Source organism: Mya arenaria, chromosome 17 (assembly GCF_026914265.1).
Source record: "Mya arenaria isolate MELC-2E11 chromosome 17, ASM2691426v1".
NCBI lineage: Eukaryota > Metazoa > Mollusca > Bivalvia > Myida > Myidae > Mya > Mya arenaria.
In genome coordinates this window covers 3,465,574-3,492,500 of record NC_069138.1, presented here as the reverse complement: position 1 = coordinate 3,492,500, position 26,927 = coordinate 3,465,574, and the positions used below count along the sequence as shown (strand labels likewise).

General features: G+C 34.6%; 1 protein-coding gene across 8 annotated transcripts in view; it reads left to right on the top strand.

Annotated features, from left to right (window-relative positions):
- Positions 1 to 26,927, top strand: part of LOC128224001 (uncharacterized) — a 41,424-nt gene that overhangs the window by 11,253 nt on the left and 3,244 nt on the right. For 3 of the 8 annotated variants that reach the window (XM_052933576.1, XM_052933575.1, XM_052933574.1), the window contains 7 exons: positions 11,698 to 11,818; positions 12,179 to 12,346; positions 16,538 to 16,615; positions 17,442 to 17,591; positions 20,853 to 20,999; positions 23,061 to 23,183; positions 23,637 to 24,048. In XM_052933576.1, coding sequence (XP_052789536.1) covers positions 11,698 to 11,818; positions 12,179 to 12,346; positions 16,538 to 16,615; positions 17,442 to 17,591; positions 20,853 to 20,999; positions 23,061 to 23,183; positions 23,637 to 23,756 — 907 coding nt within the window. In that variant the 3' untranslated portion in view covers positions 23,757 to 24,048. Of the gene's footprint in view, positions 1 to 1,444; positions 2,314 to 10,307; positions 10,586 to 11,697; positions 11,819 to 12,178; positions 12,347 to 16,537; positions 16,616 to 17,441; positions 17,592 to 20,852; positions 21,000 to 23,060; positions 23,184 to 23,636; positions 24,119 to 26,927 lie in introns of those variants that run through there. The other 5 variants (XM_052933571.1, XM_052933570.1, XM_052933569.1 and 2 more) reach the window with 5 other exon arrangements.

Genomic DNA, 26,927 nt, shown 5'->3' with positions numbered 1-26,927 from the left:
AATTACCGACAATCTCCGAAATGATTGAACTAAATTGAACCGTAATAAATCTTATTGATAGCTTCGGTAATGCTTAGGTGTTATCTCAAATACTTTAAAGATTTGCAATCCAAGACATTATTGACTGCGTTAGGAGGTTATTTTTAGTAGTTTTTTCTTAAAGGCAGCCAAGTTAAAAAAAAAAAAAAAAATGAAAGAAATACTTTTGCAACGGAAAAATATGATGAATAACAAACACTACAAAATTCAAATTCGAATTTGACCAATTTGCACCCATTCAGCAAGTGAAAAAAGGGAGTTAAAGCTGCACTCTTACAGATTTAAAGTTTTTCCAACTTTTTATGTCTTGGAATATCTGCACACCAGTGATGAAAAATTGATGATAAAAGATCAGATCGCAGATTTCATATTTCAATTCACAATTTAATGTTTTATGGCGAACGGTTTAAGAAATATACATAAAACATAATTTCGGACAGGTTAAATTTGCGATCTGATATTTTGTCATCAGTCTTTTAACACTGTTTTTCAGATATTTACGCAAAAAACTGCTCGTCCCAAGATAAATAATAAAAAAGTTGTCAAAACGTTCAGTCTGTGAGAGTGCAGCTTTAAGTTCAAAATATTCTATTTTGAGATGCATTGCTTAAAGTACGTATGCTTTCATTCTAAATATAGAACTGAACATTCCGTATTGAATTTCACTTTATGCTGCTATATAATGCAATTTACTTTCAACTTCAGCACTGATTACGTATCAAACTTACCGTACAAGAACTGTGTCACAATTTTGTATTTTGTAAGGTTTATGGAAGCATTTGAACATTGCTGCCTTTAAAGCTGCACTCTCACAGATGGACCGTTTTGACATCTTTCTTTTTTTGTCTTGGAATGAGCCATTTTCGCGTAAATGTCTGAGAACCAGAGATATAAGACTGCTGACAAAAGATCAGACCACAGTTTAGAATATTTACGTTGGAAAATTGATGTTTTATGCTGAAAAACTCATTTTTCTAAAGGCGTAAGTAACGCTTTTAGGCATAAAATTTTATTTTTCAAACGTTAATATGAAAAACAACGATCTGATCTTTTGTCAGCAGTCTATCACTAGTTTCAAGGTATTAACGCAAAAACTGGCTTATTCCAAAATATCGCGTAAAAAATAGTGGTCAAAACGGTCTGTGAGCGTGCAGCTTTAAGATTTGAACATAGTGAGTGTATTGACTATTGACACATCCAGATTACGAAAAATACGACCGTAGATTACTCGCGTGTTTGATGCCGTTCTTTTACAAACTGTATACAATATACCAGATTAAATATATTTTGTAGATTTTGTAGATGAAACTTTATTGTATCAAGATATTGTTAAACGTCTTAAGTTACAAGTTGCACGCTTAGCTTAGTCTCATCAGGTAATCTGAGATATAAAAGACTTGGCTCCCAAAGATATTTGTTTTTGCGATAGAAATATTATTATAGGCCTTTCAGTTCAAACATAAGTTATCAAATTTATTAATCAGTTCCAAAAGCTCAAATTAGGATTTATATTGTTGAAAATATCTTTTAACCATTGCCCGATTTAAAATTGGACGTGATATATTTAAGCATGGACGTTAAGCGATTTGCGTAATTAATTTCTCATTGAGATTTGATTTGTATAACTTAATGCTTAGCGTTTTAATTATAATCCTATTAAAGAAGGGATTAAAATGGTTTAAAATATTTGCTTATTTTAAAAGGGCAATAAGTTACATCTTTGTGCGTGTGAAAATCTCAAAGTAATTCCATACATGCCACAATCTTTGACCACAGATAAATATAGAAAAACAACAAAATGGAAACGAATGAATGTATGAAAGAGTGTTATTTATTAATTCCTATAATTTAAGAAACTGGGAAAGTGCTATAATAAAGGATAACATTATTCCGTTACTTTTGTACTTAATCAACCGAACAGTGTTAAAAATCATGTTTCAAAATTTGAACTTTTTAATTTAATAACGGACAAAGGAAGTGAAAAAAATCCGTACAGTCAATGCATATCATTGCTTACCGACATTTGACGGAATTTACCGAGTGTTAACGGAAAGTGGCAAATGTTTCCGGGGATAAACGATCTGTGATAAATTGTAATAAAAATAACATAAAAATGGGTGATTTTAGTGACAAAAGTAGTGAAGCAAAAAGATTCCGAATTCCGGTTCTTTGTTTGTTAGAATACATTAAAGAAGCCCAAGAAATAAGCAGCCGACAACCGCCGAAACGTTTCCGGAAACCGATCACGGAGATAGGCTTAAAATTTGAAGAACGGTAAGTCTGAAAACAAATTATCTAAAATCCAGCAAAACGTAAAGAAATTTTCTTAATAAACAAATATTTTCTATCAATTAAAATACCTTTACAATGTAACGGTGGACTGACAACCTTTTTTATCAAAGAAACCTTTCGGTATGTTGGTTTATCTTTCTTGTCAATCTTAAATATGGCTATTCTTTTTATAATTTGCAATGAACGACCAATTAAACTGAAAATAAAAAGAGTTTTCAAATCAATGAATTAACAAGGAGTTGGTAAAAGTATTCGGAACAGTTTTTGAATATCATCGTCGGCAACCACGGTACTTTCTTCTGTTACACTTCATATACATACCGTGGGACAATTGACTGACAATATCTCGTTTTAATGAATATGCGTGAGGCTCCAATGAATTCGCATCTTACTATCAAATATTGTTCAATAACTTCACAATGTCAGTAGCCTCCTTGGCCGTGTGGTATTCACTACTGTCAAATAGTATTGAACTTAGAAGGCGGACCCGTTTCAACTACGGCAACCACGAGAATATTTTTAAACCGTAAAGCATCTGAGATTGTATTCAGTTTTTGTAGTCTATTTTCCAATAAATAGCGGATCCAGGGAAGGGGGGGGGGGTGAACCAGGCGCGAGCCCCCTCCCTAAAATCGTCAGTTTTATTTCAAGAAAAAGAAAAAAAGGCAATAAAATACACCCAATATGCACGAGTTGGGACTAGAGAATATCAAAATATTATTTTGGGGGAGTGCCCGCGTACCCCTCCCCCCTGCAAATACTTTAAACCAAATAAATTTCGGTTCAGAGATAGGGGCGCAATTCGAAAGGTTACGCCCCCTAGTAACGCCCCTCTGACGTCAAACCCTGAATCCACCCCTTCAAGTTATTTTATAGTTGTTGATGAGTTGCTGTTTTTTGTTTTATTGTAGTACATTGTTTCGTGCTAAGTGTTTGACCCTGGGCCCGTATTCAATGACGTCTTGAGTCTGATTTTGAGACTCGAGACCAAATCAGAAAATCTAAATAGTATTGTACAATTGTTTTAGAAGAGCAAAAATAGTTAAACTGGTCATATATGTTGCAATTCTCATGTTTAACAACTATTTTAAATATGTTTTGTAACAGATAACTATGTACAGTTGTTTTAAGAAGAAAAATGGTTGAACTAGACAAATATTTGTTGCAAATCTCATGTTTAAGAAATATCTAAAAAAAAATAAATGCCAAAATAACTATTTTCATGACATTATATTTTTTTTCGTCTGAGCCTTTAAATCTCTAGGATTTTGGTTTAATATAGCTCGACTTGGATTGTCCCATACTTTAATTGATGTTTGATTTGCTTCTAAGAAAATGTGAACCTTTGAAAATAAATGAAAACAACAATAAAATAACCAGAACAACAATACTTAAATTATGTACATTTATACCAAATCCGTTCACGTTCTGTGTTTAGTTATAAGTTTTGGACAAGTTTTGTCCAAAAATATTTAATTATTTCATAACAAAATTTATAAATGTCAAAAATAGATTTATGACATGGTAAATTATGTTAAATTTCAATGCAAACAGACGTATCAAAAATGGACAAATGGGGAATTAAAGTAAAGCGGCTATTTGAAATATATAATATATCATTAAAACTTAAATTTAGAATTAAATCACCGGCCTTGACCTGGACATAATGGTACTAGCCTTTTGAAGTGTTTGAAGATCATATTTTAGTGAATTAAGAAGAATATTTTAACAATGATATGCTCGACACAGGCGATTAAATATTTGTTGAGGAGTCTTAGGACGGTTTTAAACCCAGATTTATTGTTTAGTGGCGACAGTGTCATTTTAATAAATAAATGAGGTCCTGTCTCTTGAATTTTAAATTGATTAATAACGAAATTTGATTTTAAAACATTGTTCGATTTTTTTTTTCAATGATTGGTTATTTTTGTTTCGGAAAATCGAACCTATGTTTATCAATATGTGTGAACTAGCCTTTATAATTGTTACTAGTCATATACTATAAGGGTTTTGCCTAAAGAGTTATTAAAGGATGCTGCGCCCTGTCCTTTTCTGTCCCCCAATCGGAACACCTCGGCAATTTCCCACCGAAAACAACCTCGGATGTTTCCGGTTAATCAGAAGTAGTTGTTCGTAAAATTAATAATGATAATAATAATAATAATGATAATAATAATAATGATAATAATAATACTAATAATACTAATAATAATAATAATAATAATAATAATAATAATAATAATAATAATAATAATAATAATAATAATAATAATAATAATAATAATGATAATAATAATAATAATAATGATGATAATAATAATAATAATAATAATAATAATAATAATAATAATAATAATAATAATAATAATAATAATAATAATAATAATAATAATGATAATAATAATAATAATAATAATAATAATAATAATAATAATAATAATAATAATAATAATGATGATAATAATAATAATAATAATAATAATAATAATAATAATAATAATAATAATAAAAATAATAATAATAATAATAATAATAATAATAATAATTTATTATAGGGTTTTAACGTGTAATATATATTCATTCCCAGTGAAGTGTCTTATTGCATACATAATAAGGATTTCTAGAAAGAAAGTAATAAGGTTTAACTGCTTAATTGAAATTACTACGCGATCTACTTGCAGCGTAGTTAAATGTAAAGAATTCTGACATTGCACACCGTCCATTTAAATCAGAGGCTGTCATCGATGGAAAATGGCCGAGGAGTTCCGATTTGTTTGCCCTCATGGAGACCAGCATTGTCACCCTTCTGCCTTCAAACAGTAAAATGTATAAAGACGGTCAAATACTTTGTTTTATTTTATTAAAACTTAAAATATGATTACAAAAACATATACAATTTACATATTTGTCAGTTGAAGTGACTGATAAGGATAATACTGTTATAATTTAACACATTTTATGTCATTTTCATAATGTTAAAGTTCTTCACAGCCCGATGATAAAGTGCTTTTAACCCTCAGCTGCCTGGCCCTCTTTTGAGCAACCCGTCTCTTTTAAAACCTAGCTAAAACTCTACATATTTAAATTGATTTTTGCCCTGTGTTTTATTTTATCTAAAGATTTTTTGGTTTCATTCCATTGTTGCTATATTTCTTTGTCTTTTATTTTCTTATTCATTGCTATCTTTTTCAACTATCGTTCCATTTTGCATATTCTTCCATCATAATATAAATATTGTGAGATGAAATTATTTTTTGTCTATGTTAAAACGGCTTTAATTATTTACAGCATGTATTACCGAGTATGATCTATATATTCACCGATATACGGAATATGTATCATTCGACCGATAATCCGACCGGTCGCTTTATCTAAGACCGACATTTTTAAATGCCAATTCATCTACGGACTACCCAATCGTCAATTAAACTACGGAACGATCATCCATCATTTAAACAACGGACGGACAGATTGGTTGGCTGGTTGGCTAGCCGGCCGGTCGACCGATCGATTGAACGATCGATTGACCGACCGACCAACCGATCGATCGATCGATTGATTGATTGATTGATCAATAAGGATAAACTAACAAACGAACGAACGCATGCATGAATTAACAAACTAACATTCTGACGAGTGGACGATCTAACAAGCATTTCAATGAACGAACGGTTCCAACGAACGAACGAACAGACGAACGAACGGACGAACGATGAAGTGGATGAAGTAGTTGATTAACTAAAAAAGGAATGAATTAATGTTAATAAATAAGTGTTAATTGCTATCTGTAACTCTTGTTCATAGACCGTTTATAATTACCGGATATTATATAGTGTCAGAACGATGTTGCCGGGCCTCTAATTTAGTCGATGAAACATAAAACAGAACATTTTGTGCTTTATATGAGACCGTTACGACATATTTGTTATCTTTATGATTAAAGGCAAACTTCAAGTGTTTACAGCCGGAACGAATGATGCTGGACTCGATTTAGATCGATTATCTTACGACTCCTTTCATTGGTCACGGTTAAGAAACCGGTGATTTGATTGGCTTATCAAAGAATGCTTGATCAATTTACGGAGATGAAACGATTTCAATAATTTCGTAATTAAGATAACGAAACATTTGAATTTAGATCGATTGAATTCATTTCCATTGGAAATCTTAATGCAGAAACGTGATGTGAATTGCAGAAAATACGTCGGATAAATAATAAAAGGACTTTGCGTTTAGGAGAAAATAAGGAACATCTGAACAATGGATTATCTTGAAATTTAAATACGGAGAAATTTGCGTTCATTTCTTTGAGTAAAACGTTTTAATGAAATAATAAGTGTTAAGTGTAGTTCAGAATTCTTTCCGAAAAGCTTTTAAACCTAATCTTGGAGATATTTACAGAAAACTAGTCGATATTTGTTAATAAGAGATTCTCGCTAAAATAACAAACCATTTCGATGATTCATCTTTACTTATATAGTGAATAATTGATGTCATTTTTTATACGTTTATAAGTTTTTGGACATTATATAGTCTCATAGTTACAGAAATAAACCCGCTCTAAAGAAAAGCTATGATTATTTCTAACATTTTTTAAAGATGCACTATTACTCCCACATAAGATTTACCACAATTAATACAATTGTTTAAATATACCAGAAAGGATGAATACATGTCGAAAACAATGGTTCCTATGAAGGATTTCGAGTTTAATTTGAAAGAAATGTGCAGAAACACGGTATTTCTACCTTATGAGACGATAGTAGATCACTGTAAATCTTTTAGCATTCACCAATCATTTAATGTTTTTGGTTATTATCTTGTTATCAGTAATTAATATTTTCCATAAATGCATTATTTAGTAAGTAGTTAGAGATTGATGACAAAAAATTATGTTTGTTATACATGTGTATGTATTGATTTTAAATACTTGTATCACTTTAATCAACAACATATTTCATTTCAGAGTGTATTTTGTCTTTCTAAGATCTTTTTATTGCTTACAATTAAAGGGAATAACTTATTGATAGGATACTTTGCCTCAAAGACTGTCTTTGCGTGCATAGGACGAATTAAGGAATTTACAGGAACTAAGTCCAATGTTGTTTTTCCTCAATACCTAATACATCGATAGATTATCGATCAGATGATTGCTTCCCGAGATTTGAATAGCTTGATTATGTTGCTTTATCTGTATTAGACAATTTAAGGTAAGCCATCCATCATAAGGATGCAAAGAAGTTCATTTTATATTTATATATGCATCGCGATTATTTCTAGGTTTCGTTTCAACATGATATCAAAGGGACACTTGTACTTAAATTCAATACCTTTTAATCAAATATTGCATTTATAGAATCTCAAATATTAATTACTGATAACAAGATTGTTACCTTGTATTAAATAGCTGAAAACGCACAAATATTAAATAACTGGTGGGTCCTAAAAGATTTATAGTGATCAACTATCATTTCATAAGGCAGAAATACCGTGTTTTGCAACTCTTTCAAATTAAACACGGTATCCTTGATAAGAACCATTGTTTTCTATATGTAGTTATCCTTTTCGGTAAATTAAAAGAATTGTATTAATTGCGATACATTTTACTTGGGAATAAAAGAACATGGATTACATTTTTGAATAACACTATACTGACGCTACTATTATGATATAATATATTAAAGGGAGGTAATACAAACAAGCTTTACTGCGATTATATAGCGATTTTATAAATTTGTCTGTTAAATAACATAATGTCTTAATAAAAAATACTTTCGTCGAAAACATTGAAAATATTCAAATATAACATTTTGTAACCTTAAAATGAAATTTCACCAGTAGCAGTTTTATATTGATGGTGGATTGATTACCTTAAAGTAAATCTGGTGATGAATTATTGTTAAGACCGAAGCCTTAGATCTAGTTTTGTTCATTCTACATTGTTTTGAATATAAATACATATCATTACCATGGACGTATGAATATAAATACATACCATTACCACGGGCGTATGGATACTTAATACGTATTATATTTATATGTGGAAAGCATTATTGAATATTTTTAAAATGCGAGTGGATTTTAAAGATTTACTTATGGATGTGGTTTCTTTTAAGATGCATTAAAATCCGATGAAATATTTTACATAATACATTAGTGTTACATTAAGTGTAAATGTCAGTGAAATGTCATGATGGAAAGACGAGTCATTACAGTTTGGATTGTATTGTAAATTTACGACTGAAAATGTGTTGACGGACTCGCTCACAGAATATATGTTGAAACTTTGTTGAAATTAAATTATTTTACCTACTTTTATTAACAAACAGCAAACAACAAATGAACGACACTCAATTGAACAGATTTGAACTCAATCCATTTCCAATAGTTTGACTAACACTATGAGGCAAAGTAGAGCATTTTCGGTCACGTTTTCAAATAATTGTTAGCGGGAGAGCTCTTTTTAAAATTTAATTATGTTTAATCATTGCAAAAGAAAATATTTTGTTAACATTTGTATACGAAATCACTTTTCTTTCGATGACTGACCGTGAACAAGTCCCTCTAACGTGAACCAGTCTCTCACGTGAACCAGTCTATCTTACGTGAACCAGTCTCTCTAACTTGAACCAGTCTCTCTAACGTGAACCAGTCTCTCTGACGTGAACCAATCTGTCTAACGTGAACCAGTCTGTCTAACGTGAACCAGTGTCTCTAACGTGAACCAGTCTCTCTAACTTGAACTAGTCTCTCTAACGTGAACCAGTCTCTCTTACGTGAACCAATCTCTCTTACGTGAACCAGTCTCTCTTACGTGAACCAGTCTCTCTAACGTGAACCGGTCTCTCTTACGTTAACCAGTCTCTCTAACGTGAACCAGTCTCTCTAACGTGAACCAGTATCTCTTACGTGAACCAGTCTCTCTAACTTGAACCAATCTGTCTAACGTGAACCAGTCTGTCTAACGTGAACCAGTCTCTCTAACGTGAACCAGTCTCTCTAACTTTAACTAGTCTCTCTGACGTGAACCAGTCTCTCTATCTTTAACCAGTCTCTCTAACGTGAACCAGTCTCTCTAACGTGAACCAGTCTCTCTAACGTGAACCAGGCTCTCTAACGTGAACCAGTCTCTCTAACGTGAACCAGAATCTCTGACGTGAACCAGTCTTTATAACGTGAACCAGTCTCTCTAACGTGAAACAGTTTCTCTAACGTAAACCAGTCTCTCTAACGTGAACCAGTCTCTCTAACGTAAACCAGTCTCTCTAACGTGAACCAGTCTCTCTCATTTGAACCAGTCTCTCTAACGTTAACCAATCTCTCTTACGTGAACCAGGCTCTCTAACTTGAACCAGTCTCTCTAACGTGAACCAGTCTCTCTGACGTGAACCAGTCTCTCTAACTTGAACCAGTCTCTCTAACGTGAACCAGTCTCTCTAACGTGAACCAGTCTCTCTAACGTGAACAAGAATCACTGACGTGAACCAATCTCTCTAACGTGAACCAGTCTCTCTAACATGAACCAGTCCCTCTTACGTAAACCAGTCTCTCTAACGTGAACCAGTCTCTCTAACGTGAACCAATCTCTATAACTTGAACCAGTCTCTCTAACGTGAACCAGTCTCTTTAACGTGAACCAGTCTTTCTAACGTGAACCAGTCTCTTTCAACAAAAACAACATTAGGATGGGATCTGTTTGGCATACATGAATTGAAAGTGAAAAAAAAAATAATGGTTTCAAATGGCTCTGATTTTGATTATATTTCCACCGAATATCAATAAACCGCTTTGTACGCGGTATCACATTCATAGTTTTCGCATGCATAATTAATAAATCTGTATTTCAGTTTGTGAACATTTATTACAGGCGTATAAATTACAAATTAGTTGCCCACTGATAATTAATATAAACCTTCGACTCTTGGTGTTGATAGTGAAGTTCAGTGAACACTAAAATGGATAAAAGAAAAATGAAAACTTCTTTTCTTGCACCGAATTCTAAATCTGGTAAAACCGGTTCGAATGTTAACAATCAAAAAGGCATGGAAGTAGAATCGAGTGCAGCAAGATTTTTCGAATCGAATACAAATATCGGTTCCACGGGCGTGAATGAAAGCGATGATTCTAAATTGCAGAACTTAGATGTGATAAGAAAGATTTTGGCGACCTTTAGTTTAGATGAAACAAAACAGAAGTATGAAACTCAGGATGTTGTAGAATATGTGCTGGATCCGAACGATTTTGGATACGACTGGTGAGCATTTGGGGAGTGGGGAGGAGGATGAGTGAGTAGGTGGGGGGGGGGGGGGGGTAACGCGAAACAAGTGATAAAGTGATGCGTATTACTTTTATTTTGTTTTGAACAGAAGCTGTACACGTAACGTGAGTCTATGTAGGTTTAAGATATATTTCTGAGTCTGCAACCAAAGATGGTGGATAAAAATGCCATAGTTTTGAGTACATTATCATCCATTAAGTGGTATTTAGTGATTATTTACCTGAAATAAATACATAGCGCCCTTTCGGCTTTGCTATCTTTAACCTTTCTCTTGGTTTCAATTTCAAATTCTAGGCGTCGGTAATGAAACATCCTTGGTTACAGACTCAAAATCCTCACATAAACCTACGCAGACACAATTACTCGTACCCTCTGACAAATAAGTAGAATTATTAGTCAGAGATGATAATACATGTTTAAATCATAATTATAATGTAAAAAAAAACAACATCACAATTATCTGAAATTTAGTGAGAGCAGCAATACTCTGTTCTGTGCCAAATTACGAAATGCATAGATATATTGAAATAGAAGATTTCAACCTGCTTTGTCCTGCCAATAATGTAATGGCATTATTTCATATTATCATGGAAAAACACACAGTTAAAATACTAATGTAGTTTACATACTTATATTATAAATATCGAAAACATGAACGTTGCTATTAAAGGCGGATTTTTTTCTCGCAAAAAACACACTTCTTTCTTGCTAATGTAGAAGTGTTTATATATTTTTTACCATGTTAGTCTGTTAATCTTAAAGGCCTAGTTTAAGCTTTCTACAAGTGACCGCCCCCGCCCCTCCCCCCATAAAAAAGTACACAACCTCTGTTTATTGATCTTAATCTACTTGCTTTGATCTCCCTTATCAGATATCTGAACGGAGTTTTTAAAGTCACCTAAAGGAGGCTTAAACTAGGCCTTTAAGTCAAGTCAAATCAAGTCAATTATATATACAAATATATTGTCATTCTATTTACACGTATGATGTGCGAAGAAATACTGTTTCTTGAATATTTGGTTAATCTTGTCCAGGAGATAACAAATCGTCTGCTTTAAATTTTAAAGAAAAATGTCGTCTGCTTTCAGCTCTCTGTCAACCACGCGCGTACGACAGCGTCTGTGTGACCTGATGGGAACTGACGTCATCAGACTGAACGACAAACGATACTTTCAGAAGCTTTCCGAAAAACTGCAAGACGAATATGAGGTCAGTTGTAACAATTCACAGTAAGGCGTAACAAAGCAATATGTTTGTTTCCGGTTTTCAGACCTACCCTGAGTTTTTGTACTCGACCAAATTTTATATTATGGCCGTTCCTTTATTTTTCTTTTAGATATATATTTTTAGTAGTTTAATACACCGGAAAATACGGTTAAGATCACGACCTTATTTCACAACTTTTAATATTAATATTTTATTGGCCTAATGCACATGGCGAGCGGCCGTGGAAGATACTTAAAAACTGATACACTCAGAAGATGTTGTTTTTTTCCTGGGCATTTTATATACACGCAATTAACCTCAAATCGTTTTTTCATAACAATAAATACTTACATGTATTTCCAGACGGTCATGGACAAGCAGGAAGATGCCCGCGCCGCCTCTGAGCACGAGCGCATCCGGCGGCTGATGCTGGAGGGCGTTATTGACGCTCCCAACGATCATCGCGCCATCGTGTATGGCGACCACAATAAACGGCACGGAAAAAAGAAACGAAAGAAAGGAAAACGGCAGGTATGTGAACTATCAGTGGTGTTTAACCTTGAATCGATACGGATTTCTGTTTATTACCTTTGTTTTCTTTTTCTTATTTTTGATTTTATAACCCTTCACATTTAAATGAGTCAAATGGGGACTTCTTAAGAATCTGACCCAATGAAAATACGTCGAGTGTTCTTTTCTATATTTAGTAACAAAAACTTTGTATGACGTCATGATCAATTATCAGTATTACACTGTTACATGCGATTTCATTGGAAGAAGAGTTTTCTCCCATAGCTCATACATATGCATATAAAAGAGATTATGTCAGTCACTAATTAAGAAATACCACAGACCTACGATGGTCTTCTTGCCTTTTAGTGTCCGACCAGTTTGCCTGCAAACATTGAATGGACTGGAGTTCAGTTTCATGACAGAGATCCATTCCGTGTTTGTGGTTGCTACCTGGGACCAATAACAAATATTAAATCCTACCCCTAGGTGATACATTTCTTTTAATAAACCGCACTTGATTACTCCTAAATTATAAAGAGATTCTATAGTTGTTGTGTAAAATGCACTCAGCGGTTACACACAACTAGTTTTCAGCGGGTCTTATAACGAAGTATTTTTTACCAGGTCCGCTAAACAACACTTTCAATTTTAATCTTTAAACGCCTGATGTTACTTACATAAGTAGAAAAGGAAAATAATTAATTAAGATATAATTTAAAGTACAATTATGTGAAGACTCATACAGACGCCGTAACACCGGTTTTATGAAAGCATACATTGCCTACTTGATCCAGTGGAGCAAAAGTGCCTATAAGTGCCTATAAAGTTATATAGGGAACATATGGTTAAACAGTTCTCAGAAATTAGTCTTTCAAAATATCAACTTACTTCCTACATATATGTTAGGATATTTTTTGCCCTTTAAGAGGTTGTTTTAATTTTAATGGTATGAATTTTACATTTTGTTGGTCACCAAACGATACATAAAATTAAGAAGGAGCTAAAAAAGTTTTTGCTATTTAAAGTTATTTATTGTCAGGAGATCGCTAAGCTTCCAACGGATTACGGTGCAGAATTTTTCTCTCTTTCAAATGCACGTTTTGAAAAAAAGGAATAGATTTTAGTCCTTTTTCAACATGTAGAAAATCGATGCCTAGAAAGTGTGAATTCAACTGTACGATAATGGTTTTATTGCACCTCATGTGGCGTTTTCACAGCAGGTGGCAGGATATGGCATGTGCAACACAAAGTTTGTCATTTAAAGTCATACAATTATTCCACTATTTCGCTCCTTTGTTAGATCTGAATATATATACTTCATTTGAATACGATCTTTATCTTTTATTGCTCTGATATTTGGTCGCATGCGTCTATGACCTTCTGGGGAAATTATTTCCCGGTTTTGGGGGCCGATTCAGTAAAGAATTTTAGTCGTAACTTCAATCACCTATCATCTGTTGCAATTGCAATTGCAATACATTGATTTTTTGCTCATTTTCATTTTTTGCTTAAAGGCATAGTTTAAAGGCCTAGTTTAATCCTTCTATAAGTGACCCACCCCCAACCCAAACGTGGATTATCATGCCAAGTGTTCCTTAAACTAGGCCTTAAAGGAATGTTTGGAATGATAATCCCCTGCTGTGCATCTTCTGCTAATTGCTCTGATGCCATAGTAGAAGCCAATTTCCTGTGTATTTGTTTGTTGGCCCAGGGCCATTTAGAGTCCATTTCTATTATAAAACCTCCAAAACTACTCAGATCGGAGATCTGATAAGTCAATTAGGCAATTCGATTAAGATCAATACAAAGGTTGTGTACTGTACACAGATTATTATTTTATTTATTTTTTAAATTTCGGCGGGGGGAGGGGAATTTATAGAAGGCTTAAAGGTCTAGTTTAAGGAATGTTTGGAATGACAATCCCCTGCTGTGCATCTTCTGCTAATTGCACTGGTGTCACAGTAAGGGCCAATTTCCTGTATATTGATTTACTGGCTTAGGGCCATTTAGGGTCCAATATTATAATGAAACCTCCAAATATGCACAGCAGGATACTCAGGTTGGAGATCTGATAAGAGGGCTCAATGCAAGTAGATTAAGATCAATACACAGAGGTTGTGTACTATACCCCGATTTGGGGGAGGGTCACTTATAGAAGGCTTAATCTTGGCCTTTAAGGTCAATTAACTTAAACACTTAGCTAAATAACGTAAAATTAATATGTGTAAATTCAGATGATTTCAATATACGGCTAAACTGATCTTTCTTGAGACGACCCCTGTTCAGTGTTCATAAATGCTTCTCTGAAATAGCTATAATACTCAAATATTGTTTACCGCAAGTCTCATTTTCAAATAAAGTAATAAAATACCACTGGCTTTGCTTAGTGTTTCTCTTTATGTATATTACAATAAAACAGAAGTGACATTGTCAGTTACAATGAGCAATCTGGAGAAAGAAGTACCGATATTATTTATCAAGTAATATGTCTCAATTCAATGGAAACATTTGTTGCTATTTTGAGAATATATTTAAATATCAGCCATTTCAAGATAATTCTAGCGTGTAATCCAATTACATGGATAAGTTTCGTTTTGATCTCTCTAGGAAGAACTCTTTAATATTGAATTACTTTTTTCTTGCATAAACCCACTAACAACTGTATTCAATATATACATAGCATTTTATCTGCTCATAATTTATTATTGTATATGCAAAATTGAGGAAATAAGTTTATTACGGCAAACAAAGCTGCACTTTCACAGATTGAACGTTTTGACAACTTTTTTATGTTTTGTTTTGGAACGAGTCAATGTATGTGTGAATGCATGTAAACCAGACTGCTGACTAAAATTCAGATCCCAGATTTTCATATTTAAGTTCAAAGATCGATGTTTTATGCATTTTTTCTTAAACCGTTAGTAACGCTTGAAGCCATAAAACATCAATTTTCGAAGAGAAATATGAAAATCTGTAATCTGATCTTTTGTCAGCAGTCTTATATCACTGGTTTGCTGATATTTACGCAAAAAATGTGCTCTGTCCAAGACAAAATTAAAAAAAGTTGTCTAAACGGTTTATCTGTGAGAGTGCAGCTCTAAGTGTTTTGAAATAAAATGGCCGTAGGCTAAAAATAGATCTTTTTAACACAAACTGTTTGCGATTGGCTTGTCAAAAATCACCGGCATGACGTCATAACGTGGTACGATTCATATAAAATTAAACGTCGGGCCCAACTACTCGAACCACGCGGCCCAAATATTAAAAAAATAATAATAAGTAAAACCTCAAATCACAGACTCAATTCATTTTGACACATAACAAATATCAAAAATAATAATTATCGTATATGTTTTAACACCTTTTAAAGGCGCATTCTCACATAGAATATGTTAGACACTTTGGTCAAGATTCCAAAATATAAGATTCTACAGCATAAAATGTAAAAAAAAAAAAAAAATACTCCAGAATATGTTTTCTTTGAAATATTTTTTTGACTAAGGGTTTTTATCAACACATTTTATGCAAAAAAATATGTTTTAAAAAAAGTAAAAACAAACAAAATTTTGTATTATTCTAGTATGCTTTTATGTGTTGAAATTAATTTAGACTGAGTTTGAGAGTTGAGTGTTTTTGAGATATTGTGGCCTGAGGACCCTTATAATAGGATTAAGCTAAGCTCAAATAGTTTCGTTTTGGTATGTTTGTGTAATATTATAAGTTACGGGGTTAGTTGTTCGCTCTCACCCGAATATCGTTTCCTGCGCCCCGTACATCGCATATCGGGTCACCTACTAACTCCGTAACCTATATATCACGTCGACAACATGTTTACAAGTTTAAATGATTCATTTATTCATCGGAATATTCATCGGCATCGTAAAACAGACGCCATTTTGGTACGATATAAATTTGGTGACCAAATATGGAAAAATTTGGGGTCACCACGTGACCAGTCCTGACCAATGGCGTTGCGTCATTTATGTTGGAGGCGTAATATACTTTTGTAAACAAATGAGTGTAAGGCCTTTTAATAAAATTATCTTATGATAATCACAATGGACTTTATTTTATTAAGTAAAGTCAGGGTTAAGGAAGAAATTTGGCCCAATGAAATAAACTACTTAAGCTTGTTACGCTTAAGAACTTCCGAGAATTCGGGGCCTGGTTTTTTCTGGCGTTTTCTCAAAATGCTTGTGTCAATTTCAGTCCTCGGCCTCGGGTCACTCATCAGCCACCCAGTCCCGACTGTCCGACGACGAGGGGATCTACAAATCCAGGAAAGAGGTATGGTTCCTTAACAAGATGAATTACAGTCGAACCCGGTTGGCTCGAACTACCGGCATCGGCGAAAATACCTCGAGCCTCGGAAAATTCGAGGCAAGCGGGATTGTTTACATTCATTTTAAAGCAATCGGTCCTTTACAGCTTGTTCGAGCAAACGAGGAATTCGAGCCAAACGATTTCGAGCCATCGGGGTTGGACTGTATGTCGTAATGGGCATCTTTGACGTCATGCTTAATAGTTTGGCTTCTTGAGTTTCAACGATCTCCTATAAGTCGGCTGTAGTTCAAGTAAAAGGAAGAATCAAAGTCATGACTTAGAAACGACCTTGATCAATCCGCAGTTCTCGAGTTCTCGCATGTTCGAGTTATCGCAGTTTTACTCTAATACAAATTAAACTAACTTATTTCTTTGGTCGCTGATAATCCCTTGAAAAAAATCGTTTAGTTAGTTATCCGATACTTAACAGTTAAAGCACAATAAAAAAATGTGAAAAGTTTGTGAATCTCTAAAATTGATTAAGTTCCTTAAAACCATTAGAAATTATATAAATGTTGTGAATCTGTCACGGGATCCATTGTCATTTTAAATCCCAACTTACTTAACCTATTTTCCAGAATGTGATATCAGAAACAAACACATTTAATTTGGCTTAAATTTAAAACTATCAGTTCTTATTTATATCTGAAATTAAGTCTATTGTCTGTTATACAATTTAAAACAAATAAAAGGGTGATATTCATGAAAAAGGTGTTTTGAAACTATCAAAAGGCAGTTAAATGTTAAGCGATGTATTTAAAACATGTATCCTTATGTTGATGAACAAAAGGAAGTGGAGACTCAGGTTGGCCTCCAAAGTAGTTCCCGGCCTAGCTCCACCAAATCCTCTCTCCGGGGCCGCACCCCTGACTCCCGATCACAAGGCAAGAGGGTCAACATTGAGGAGAAAGAGAACGAGGTGTATTCAACTTCAAACGAGGTAAATACCCGGATGTTAGTGAACTGCGCATGTGCAATGCTTTATTGCAATTACGCGGATGTTAGTGAACTGCGCATGTGCAGTGCTATATTGCCAATACCCGTATGTCAATGGACTGCGCATGTGCTATGCTAGATTTCAAATACCCGTATGTTAACAGACTGCGCATGTGCTGTGCTTTACTGCAAATACCCGTATGAACATGGACTGCGCATGTGCATGGCTATATTGCAAATACCCGGATGTTAATGAACTGCGCATGTGCAGTGCTATATTGCAAATACCCGTATGTTTAATGGACTGTGCATGTGCAGTGCTATTTTGCAAATACCCGGATGATAGTGAAGTGCGCATGCGTAGTGCTATGTTGCAAGTACCTAGTAGAACTTACATACTGTAGCGCATATAAGATAAAAAGTGTCAAATCGTATGGATTCATGCCCATATGTATTTTTAGCGGTTTCTCCCTCCCTAAAATAAATAGGTTCAAATGTTTAGCCATGCTGCAAATCTTTATCACGGGCTAAGATAAAAAATGTATCGTATGGAACTTTTTATATTTTCACTTCGCACAAAATTCCAGCAAAAATATATTTTTACTATTACAAGTGTATTTACTATTATCACTAAACTGAGGTGGGAGAAAAGCATCTACCATGGCCGCTTAACCAAGTGTCCGCAAACACCCTACGCTCGAGGTGGGATGAACGTATTTTACAATTTCGGCCTTGGAAGATACTTATAATATTTGCTTGTGCTGTCTTGTGAGATTGGTCAAGTCTTCCCTGCTTCAAAATATACATTGCATCATATAATTAAATATTGTGCTGAATTGATTTAAGTCCAGTATATTTCAAAACAGATGTTTATTTGATATATTTGCATGTCCCCATTTTAAAATTTTACTGTAATTATCGCAATATACCTTTATTAAATTCAACATTTTTAAGCAGTAACTGAATGCATTTGTACGTGTTTAATGTACTTGGAGGATATGCATAATTATGCTTCCTGATTATTGTATTGCTTTGCTTGAATTTGACCAGATTTGGGCTCTGTTAGAATACATTACGATGGGTTCTGCAGTTGTTTATTCTTATGGAAGCGTCCTATTGCCAGAGTCAACAATAAGTTTGAGAGAAACTGTCTATAAAATAAACTAAGTATCTCCAAATGTATGAGTTAACAACGTGATTAACGTCATCAAGGGCGGATCTAGGAGTTGATATGAGATGGGGTGCAACTTAGGGGTTGAGCCTTTTGCATTGCACCCATTCCACCCCTCGGAACCGAAATATATTTGGTTTAAATTGTTGGCAGTGGGTGTGGGGGCGGGGGTAGGATACTCCTTTCATCTTTTTTACAACTAATAGTCCGAAATGGTGCATTTTATGCGTATTATATTACTTTTCTCTCCTATATTGAAATTCTAAACAAATCAACTTGGACGATTTTAGGGGCGGGATGGGGAGGGGCGGGTGCGCCTGGGGCCGCTTGTGGTCATAGTTGTTAATTGTGAAAAATTCTATGATGTGCTTGTATATTTAAATAAAACAAATACAGCTGAAACAGTTGTCACAATTATTGTTCTGAATACTGAAGCGCATAAGCGTCTCCTTAAAAGTACTACAAAAGTACAACAACGATGGCGTTAGTTAAGATGTTTTGAGAATATTTTCTCCATCACAGAAATGCATCTAAAGCACTAATATGATTATTTTAATCCTTGATACTAAAATAGCACAAAAGTACAATTAAAGTAAAACATTTTTGGGTTAAAGTGGGGTGCGAACCCACGACGGTACAGCCAATAAACAATTAGAAAACTGACAACAAAACCGCTCGCCCACGAGAACTGTTTCATAAACTGAGGGGTAATTTGAACCTTTAAGCATTTTGTTGAAAAGCGTTACTAACGCTATTCAAAATCGTGGACTTCGAATACAATATTGAAGCATATATCAACATTTTTAAGGGTTCCAGTCGTCAGGTTCTTCTTAGTTTTAACAATCCTTATGACACTTAATTTCGTCAAAAAAGTGCACATGAGCGGTGTTTTAAACAAAGTTCTGAAGGATCAGCCTGTTATCTCCTTGGAAGGACATAGTATATCCGAAATAGACGATAAACCATCTCCAACATTATTGCGAACTCTGGCATAATGGCGTTTGCATATATGTTTATTGTAATTTGAAATTCATGTAGATTATAAATTGATATACTAATCACATCAACGTTTAAAGATGGTACAGTAACACAGTCTAAAATTAACAGCCTATTAAGTAGTTGTTACTGGTCTTTATTTCATTCATTTGAGATAAATTACCAATTATGAAATAAACATTCGGTACTCCTCGGCCATTTTCTATCGCAATCTATGCCGGTACATCAGTAGAAGTAGTTCGTAAAATTTTAAATTATATTATTAATTAAATGCAGCATTTTAGCTCGTATTTGTATATCTATGTTTAAATTGATTACCAGTGAAGTGTATCTTTGCAATTAAGATTCCAAAGACTTACGTCATTAAGTTTAACTGCTAATTTGAAATTACTACGCGATCTACTTGCAGCGTAGTTAAAGTGTACAGATTTCTGACATTGTAAACCGTCCACATACATCCGAGGTTGTTTGCGATAAAAATGGCCGAGGAGTTCCGAATGAAAAAATAAAGTGCGCCCAGACTGATCATATATATTTGTGTATATTATTGTGAAATTGTACCACTATGTGCATAAGCCATGATCCCTTCACTCGTATTTTCATTTACTGAACAAAACTTCTACATGATAGGCAAGCCATTCAATGTTCAGATTTCAGTCAGACAATGCGTACAAAAACGGATAGTGAAATCTAAATAGTATATACTGTAAATATTTATCACAAAAAGAACATTTTTTCCCTTTTTTATCCTTTTAAATGAAAAAATACTTACCGGTCTGGCCCCAATTTCTCGAAACTTCTTAAGCTAAACAGGCTTATGTAGCTTTTTTCAAAAAGCCAAAGTACATATTTAAATTGAATTTTGATAAGTGAAAAATGGTTTATTGTGATTATCATAATGATAATTCCTATCTTAAGTAATAAATCTCTTAAAGAAGTAAATATTACGCAAAATATTGAAGAAAAAAAATAGTGAGCTAAGCTTAATCCTGTTATAATGGACTTAAGAAGTTTCGAGAAATTGGAGCCTGAAGTTTTGTTCGGTGTTATACATGTATATTATCTTGTTCCCATATTGTATTCACCTGTGTGATACAGTTGCATGCACGCCCTCCGCATCACGAGAACGCTTTACGGAGCCCCGATCCAACTTCCGATATGAAGCGTGGTTCCCGGCGGGTGAAATCCGCCGCTCCCCGCATCAACCGCTGGGAGAAAGATTCTGTGTCGTCAGATCACACGGATGTAAGATTGTACATAAGTCTTAGTAACTGAAACGCTTCTGGATGTCATGCTGTGAATATGCTTTCCTTGCTGTGTCAGGGTGAGAAATCACGTGACTTCAACGGGGTTTTCGCATGGATCACCACGGGTCACAATTGATGTGCATCATTCTACAAAAAATCGTCAATCGGAAATATTGGCAAAGGATTGCATCATTAAAATACAAGCAAATATACACTATTTCACTGAGTAATAGCAGAAAATTGCATAGTCTTTTATAGGCTAAGAAAGATTTTCATATATTTTCTGTCCATAAAGTTGATTTAAAAATTAACGTCACTTCCTTGTTTGTTTTGCGTCGGTTATGACCCGTGGTAACCAATCTGAGAACCCCTTTGAAGTCACGTGGTTCCTATCCTTGTGTGTACATGCAGTTTTCCCATGTGAAATGGTATTTTTATGACCAATACCCACCAACACAAAAAAGACAATTAGTTTTTCCCGCTAACTCAAATTCCCCATTGACTTATCGACCGTTGTTCCTCTCTCACTCATGCTTTGGCAACAAAAATTAAATTCACACATTTGTGATTAAAAATGACTCGTTCGCTACGCTCACTCCGCCCATTCTTAATCATTTAAATGTTACTTCATGTCATCTAACTATTACCTAGAATTAACAATACGATAAGCTTTAGATTTAATGCGTTGTACATACCGATATCAATTTTATGTAAGTTTTGGACAACTTTCTTCTTTTCTTGTAGCGTTATAATCTGCTTTTCAGTCCCTTTAATCTTTGGCAATTAAGTAGTAATAATTGATCGCATTTTGAAACGATACAACAGAAATGCTTTTGTTCATTCTCTTTGACAAACATGTCATTGATGTCCGGTTAGCCCAATCGCTTCTCACCAAGGCGACCCGGGTTCGATTCCTGGCATGAGCGCATTTGAGCTTGGTCAGTGGTCACCAAGCCAGAAAAATGTGGTTCCTTCGGGTACTCCGGTTTTTCCCACAACACAAGACCACACTCTCGCGCAAAATCGTGCCAACGAAAGTGACATAGTATAAGTTATCAAAACTTTCTTCACAATTGATGTAAATGTTTAAACTTAATGTCATTGATGTCAGATTTTACGAATGGAAATCCTACAGAACATATACATTCGATCAAGCACACAATTTACGTAGGTCTTGAGTATTGAACTTATCACAACATATATTTTTTTCTTGTCTTAGAACATTGTTGAACTAATTATTAACCTTTAGAACGTCTTATTTCTATTAACTCACGCTAAATAACTCTCGTTCGCACGATGTTGCTTGAGAGTGTGGTCTTATGTTATGGGGAAATCTGGGGCACACGGTCTTGGTGACCACTAACCAAACTCGCATGCACCCAGGCCGGGGAATCGAACCTGGATCGCATTGGTGAAAAGCGAGCGCGCCGACCAATTTTAGTTGTTACCGATTTGGTTGTTTAGTGTGTTCTGTGTTTATTGTTCATGAAGAACGCTTCGTGATTTTACGTTTGCTAATTGGTCAAAAAGCGAGCGCGCCAACCACTACGCTAACCAGACACGCCATACTTCTTTGACTAAGTATGCATATTGGCGATTTTTTAATCAATATGCAGCCAATTGCATAACACCAGGAGAAGTTTTCCACAGTTTATTTTTCGTCTAGTTTTCACTTTTAAATGAGTTGATTGGCTAGAAATGACCACAGGATAAAAATTGATCTATCAATAAACATTTCGGATAAATTTGACCGAAAAAGATGACCGGTTTTATACACTTGACTGTCGATGGGTTAAAACTGACCCGCCCGATGAAGCTAAACAAAAAATCAATTTAGCATGGCCTAACGAGGAATGTAACAGTTTACGGGGTAAAAGCGATATGATTCTTATTGGCGTTAAATGTAAAATCATGTAGATCATTTACGCTCTCACCCGGCGAATTCTGACTCTCATGATAAATTATATAAAAAAGTGATTTTATCGTATTTATGAAGAAAACTAGAAATGAATTCAAAATTCTTAAAATATTTAACGTATGTTATGCTTGATTGCATTAGGATGACGTCACATCTCAAGATGGATTCGATACTCAGAGCCTTCCGGATGCAACGAGCATGCGCAAAGGGTCAAAATTTTCCCGCCAAGAGCCAGAGAGGGTTTCGAAACTACGCACCGAGGAGGTTTGCCTTTTTTATTTATTATTTTAAAGCTGCACACTCACAGATTGAACGTTTTGACAACTTTTTTTTATTTTTTGTCTAAGAACGAGCCAATTTATGCGAAAAGCCAGAAAACCAGTTATATAAGACAGCTGACAAAAACATAGATCACAGATTTTTATATCTAAGTTAAACAATTGATGTCATATGCATTTTCCTTAAACGGTTTAAGCCATAAAACATAATTTTCGATTGGAAATATGAAAATCTGTGATCTGATCTTCTGTCAGCAATCTTTTGTCATTGGTTTGCAAAATTTACGCAAAAAATTGCTCTTTCCAAGACAAAATATAAACAGGTGTAAAAACGGTATATCTGTGAGAGTGCAGCTATAAAGAAGAACCCTGCTTTTAACCAAATGGTTTTTCATTCTTATTCTTTGAGAAAACTTAAACTGTGTGCTATTTTCTTCAGACTGTGGCCGGACTATATTCCATCGCGGAAGAAATCGTGTCACCAGTGAGAGCGGAAGATCAAAAATACGAACGAAAAGTAGTTCCTGTGAAAAAGAAAATGACTGTTTCGTGCTCATAACTCGTTTCGCCTAATTGTATACTCACCGCTTATTTAACTGCTTAACTTATGTATTAACCGTGTTAATTATAATTATTGTTTTAATATTAAGAAAAATAAGTTGTACTGAAACTGTGAAGTGTTTTTGTTTGTTCTTACCAGTGTTGCCATTGAACTGACCTAACTTGTTTTTGTCTCGTTTGGCTGACGAACGTCTTTTTAAAGGGACTCGTTCACGATTCAAAGGTGATGGCATTGTTCTGACCTAATTCGTATTTGTCTCGTTCAGGTGATGCTAGTCTTTTTAAAGGGACCCGTTCACGTTTTAAAGATGATGGCATTGTACTGAATTCGTATCTGTTCGTTTGGCTGACGTAGGTCTTTTTAAAGGTACCCGTTCGGGATTTAAAATGACTTATTCTCATTTTAAAGGGATTCTTTTACGTTTTAAAGAGACTGTTTTAAAGAGACTCGTTTACGTTTTAAAGAGACTCACTAACGTTTTAAAGATACTTAGTAACGTTTTAAAGGGACTCGTTTACGTTTTTAGACGATTCGTCCATGTTTTAAAGGGACTAGTTCACGTGTTAAAGGGACTCGTTCACGTTTTAAAGGGACTCGTTTACGTTTTAAAGGGACTCGTTCATGTTTTAAAGGGACTCGTTCACGTTTTAGAGGAATTCGTTCACATTTTAAAGGGACTCGTTCACGGGTTAAAGGGGCTCGTTCACGTGTTAAAGGGACTCGTTGTTTTAAAGGGACCCGTTCACGTTTTAAAGGGACTCTTTCACATTTTAAAGGGGCTCGTTCACGTTTTAAAGGGACTCGTTCACATTTAAGTGGAATTCGTTCACATTTTAAGGGACTCGTTCACGTGGTAAGGGACTCGTTGTTTTAAAGGGAATCGTTCACGTTTTAAAGGGAATCGTTCACGTTTTAAAGGGACTCGTTCATGTTTTAAAGGGACTCGTTCAAGAGTTAAAGGGACTCGTTGTTTTAAAGGGACTCGTTCACGTTTTAAAGGGACTCGTTCACGTTTTAGAGGAATTCGTTCACATTTTAAAGGGACTCGTTCACGGGTTAAAGGGGCTCGTTCACGTGTTAAAGGGACTCGTTGTTTTAAAGGGACCCGTTCACGTTTTAAAGGGACTCTTTCACATTTTAAAGGGGCTCGTTCACGTTTTAAAGGGACTCGTTCACATTTAAGTGGAATTCGTTCACATTTTTAAGGGACTCGTTCACGTGGTAAGGGACTCGTTGTTTTAAAGGGAATCGTTAACGTTTTAAAGGGACTCGTTCACGTTTTAAAGGGACTCGTTCACGTTTTAAAGGGACTCGTTGTTTTAAAGGGACTCGTTCACGTGTAAAATGGACTCGTTTACGTTTTAAATGGACTCGTTTACGTTTTAAAGGGACTCGTTCACGTATTAAAGAGACTCGTTTACGTTTTAAAGGGACTCGTTCACGTGTAAAAGGGACTCGTGCACGTATAAAAGGGACTCGTTTACGTTTTAAATGGACTCGTTGTTTTAAAGGTACTCGTGCGCGTATAAAAGGGACTCGTTCACGTTTTAAAGGGACTCGTTGTTTTAAAGGGACTCGTGCACATATAAAAGGGACTCGTTAACGTTTTAAATGGACTCGTTGTTTTAAAGGGACTCGTGGACGTATGAAAGGGACTCGTTAACGTTTTAAATGGACTCGTTGTTTTAAAGGGACTCGTTCACGTATAAAAGGGACTCGTTAACGTTTTAAATGGACTCGTTGTTTTAAAGGGACTCGTTCACGTTTTAAAGGGACTCGTTTACGTTTTAAAGGGATTCTTCCCAGTTAGAGCGGCCGATATCGAACAATTAATAACGTTTGGAACGGGAACAAATTTGGTTGTTTCAATAATAAAACATCATCAAAAGTTCAAATAGATCGCTATTGCTAATAACTATTTAACCACGTGACTGATTAGTATGCCTTTTTCCTTAAAGGGGCTGTCTCACAGATGATAAAATAGCGGGAAAAAAGAAAATTGTCGAAAAATGACAAACTTGGCATCGATGTGTACAATGCATTGAAACTTACTAACTGAAGTACCACATAGTTTACAATTTATTTAAGTTAACAGTTATTTCGTATTTTTCCATTAAAAAGATTACTGGGTATGTCTACCAGGTAAAATTCATTCCTTATGAGTGATTGGCTAGTCGGTGTTATCACGTGATATTACCGAGGTGGATGTATAGCTTTATTATGTCGCGCGATTAGAGTAAGCCTAAATAGCACAGTGAATAAGACGATGATCTTCAATTTTGGCGACGCGGGTTCGAACCAGGCCCCCATTTCTCGAAACTTCTTAAGCTTAACAGGCTTAAGTCGCTTATTTCAATTAGCCAAAATACATACTGAAAATGTTTTTTGGTAAATGAAAAATGGTTTATTCTGATAATCATACAGATTATTCCAACAAAATTTCTAAAAATTCTTGAAGAAGTAAATATAACACATTTTATAGAATAACAAAAATAGTGAGATTAGCTTAATCCTGTTATAAGGGACTTAAGAAGTTTCGAGAAATTGGGGCCTGGTCTCCGAAACATATTTTTTTTACATTTTGGTACTTTTTTTACAATTATGATATCAAAGCGTAACAATTTTTATTAGATAATTGTCCTGAGATTCGTTACAGAAAAAACTTTTTTGGTGCCAATCTGTGACACAGTCCTTTTAAGGCATAAGTAAGCTGTTTAAAATTGAATTGTTTTAGATTATATCCAAATAAGCATCTGCCAGTTGCAGTAAGGTTCTTAAAATAAGTTTCAACACAAGTTTTATAAACAAGTGAGTCCCTCTTAGGACAATTAATACAATACGCCAACGTGATGAAAACCTATAATCTTATTATAATATAAGTAGAAAGTGCTGTATGATATATCAGTCTATCAAAAGCTTACATAAAATTGAATCTTGCTTACTGATGTATCACATCGCCAAAGGCGCATGCATCTTTCCCAGTTTTTGCGCATTGTGTCAATTTGAAATTTCCCGGGGTTGTTTACCACGTAAAATAAAGTTAGTTTTAAAAAGCGTCGGCTTATTTATCTGCACTAATTACGTGACTTTTGAATTCTAGATATACACACTTTAAAGCATTCCCGATTTTGGGACCATCTGGTGTCTAGTCCCGTTAAGTCTAACCAT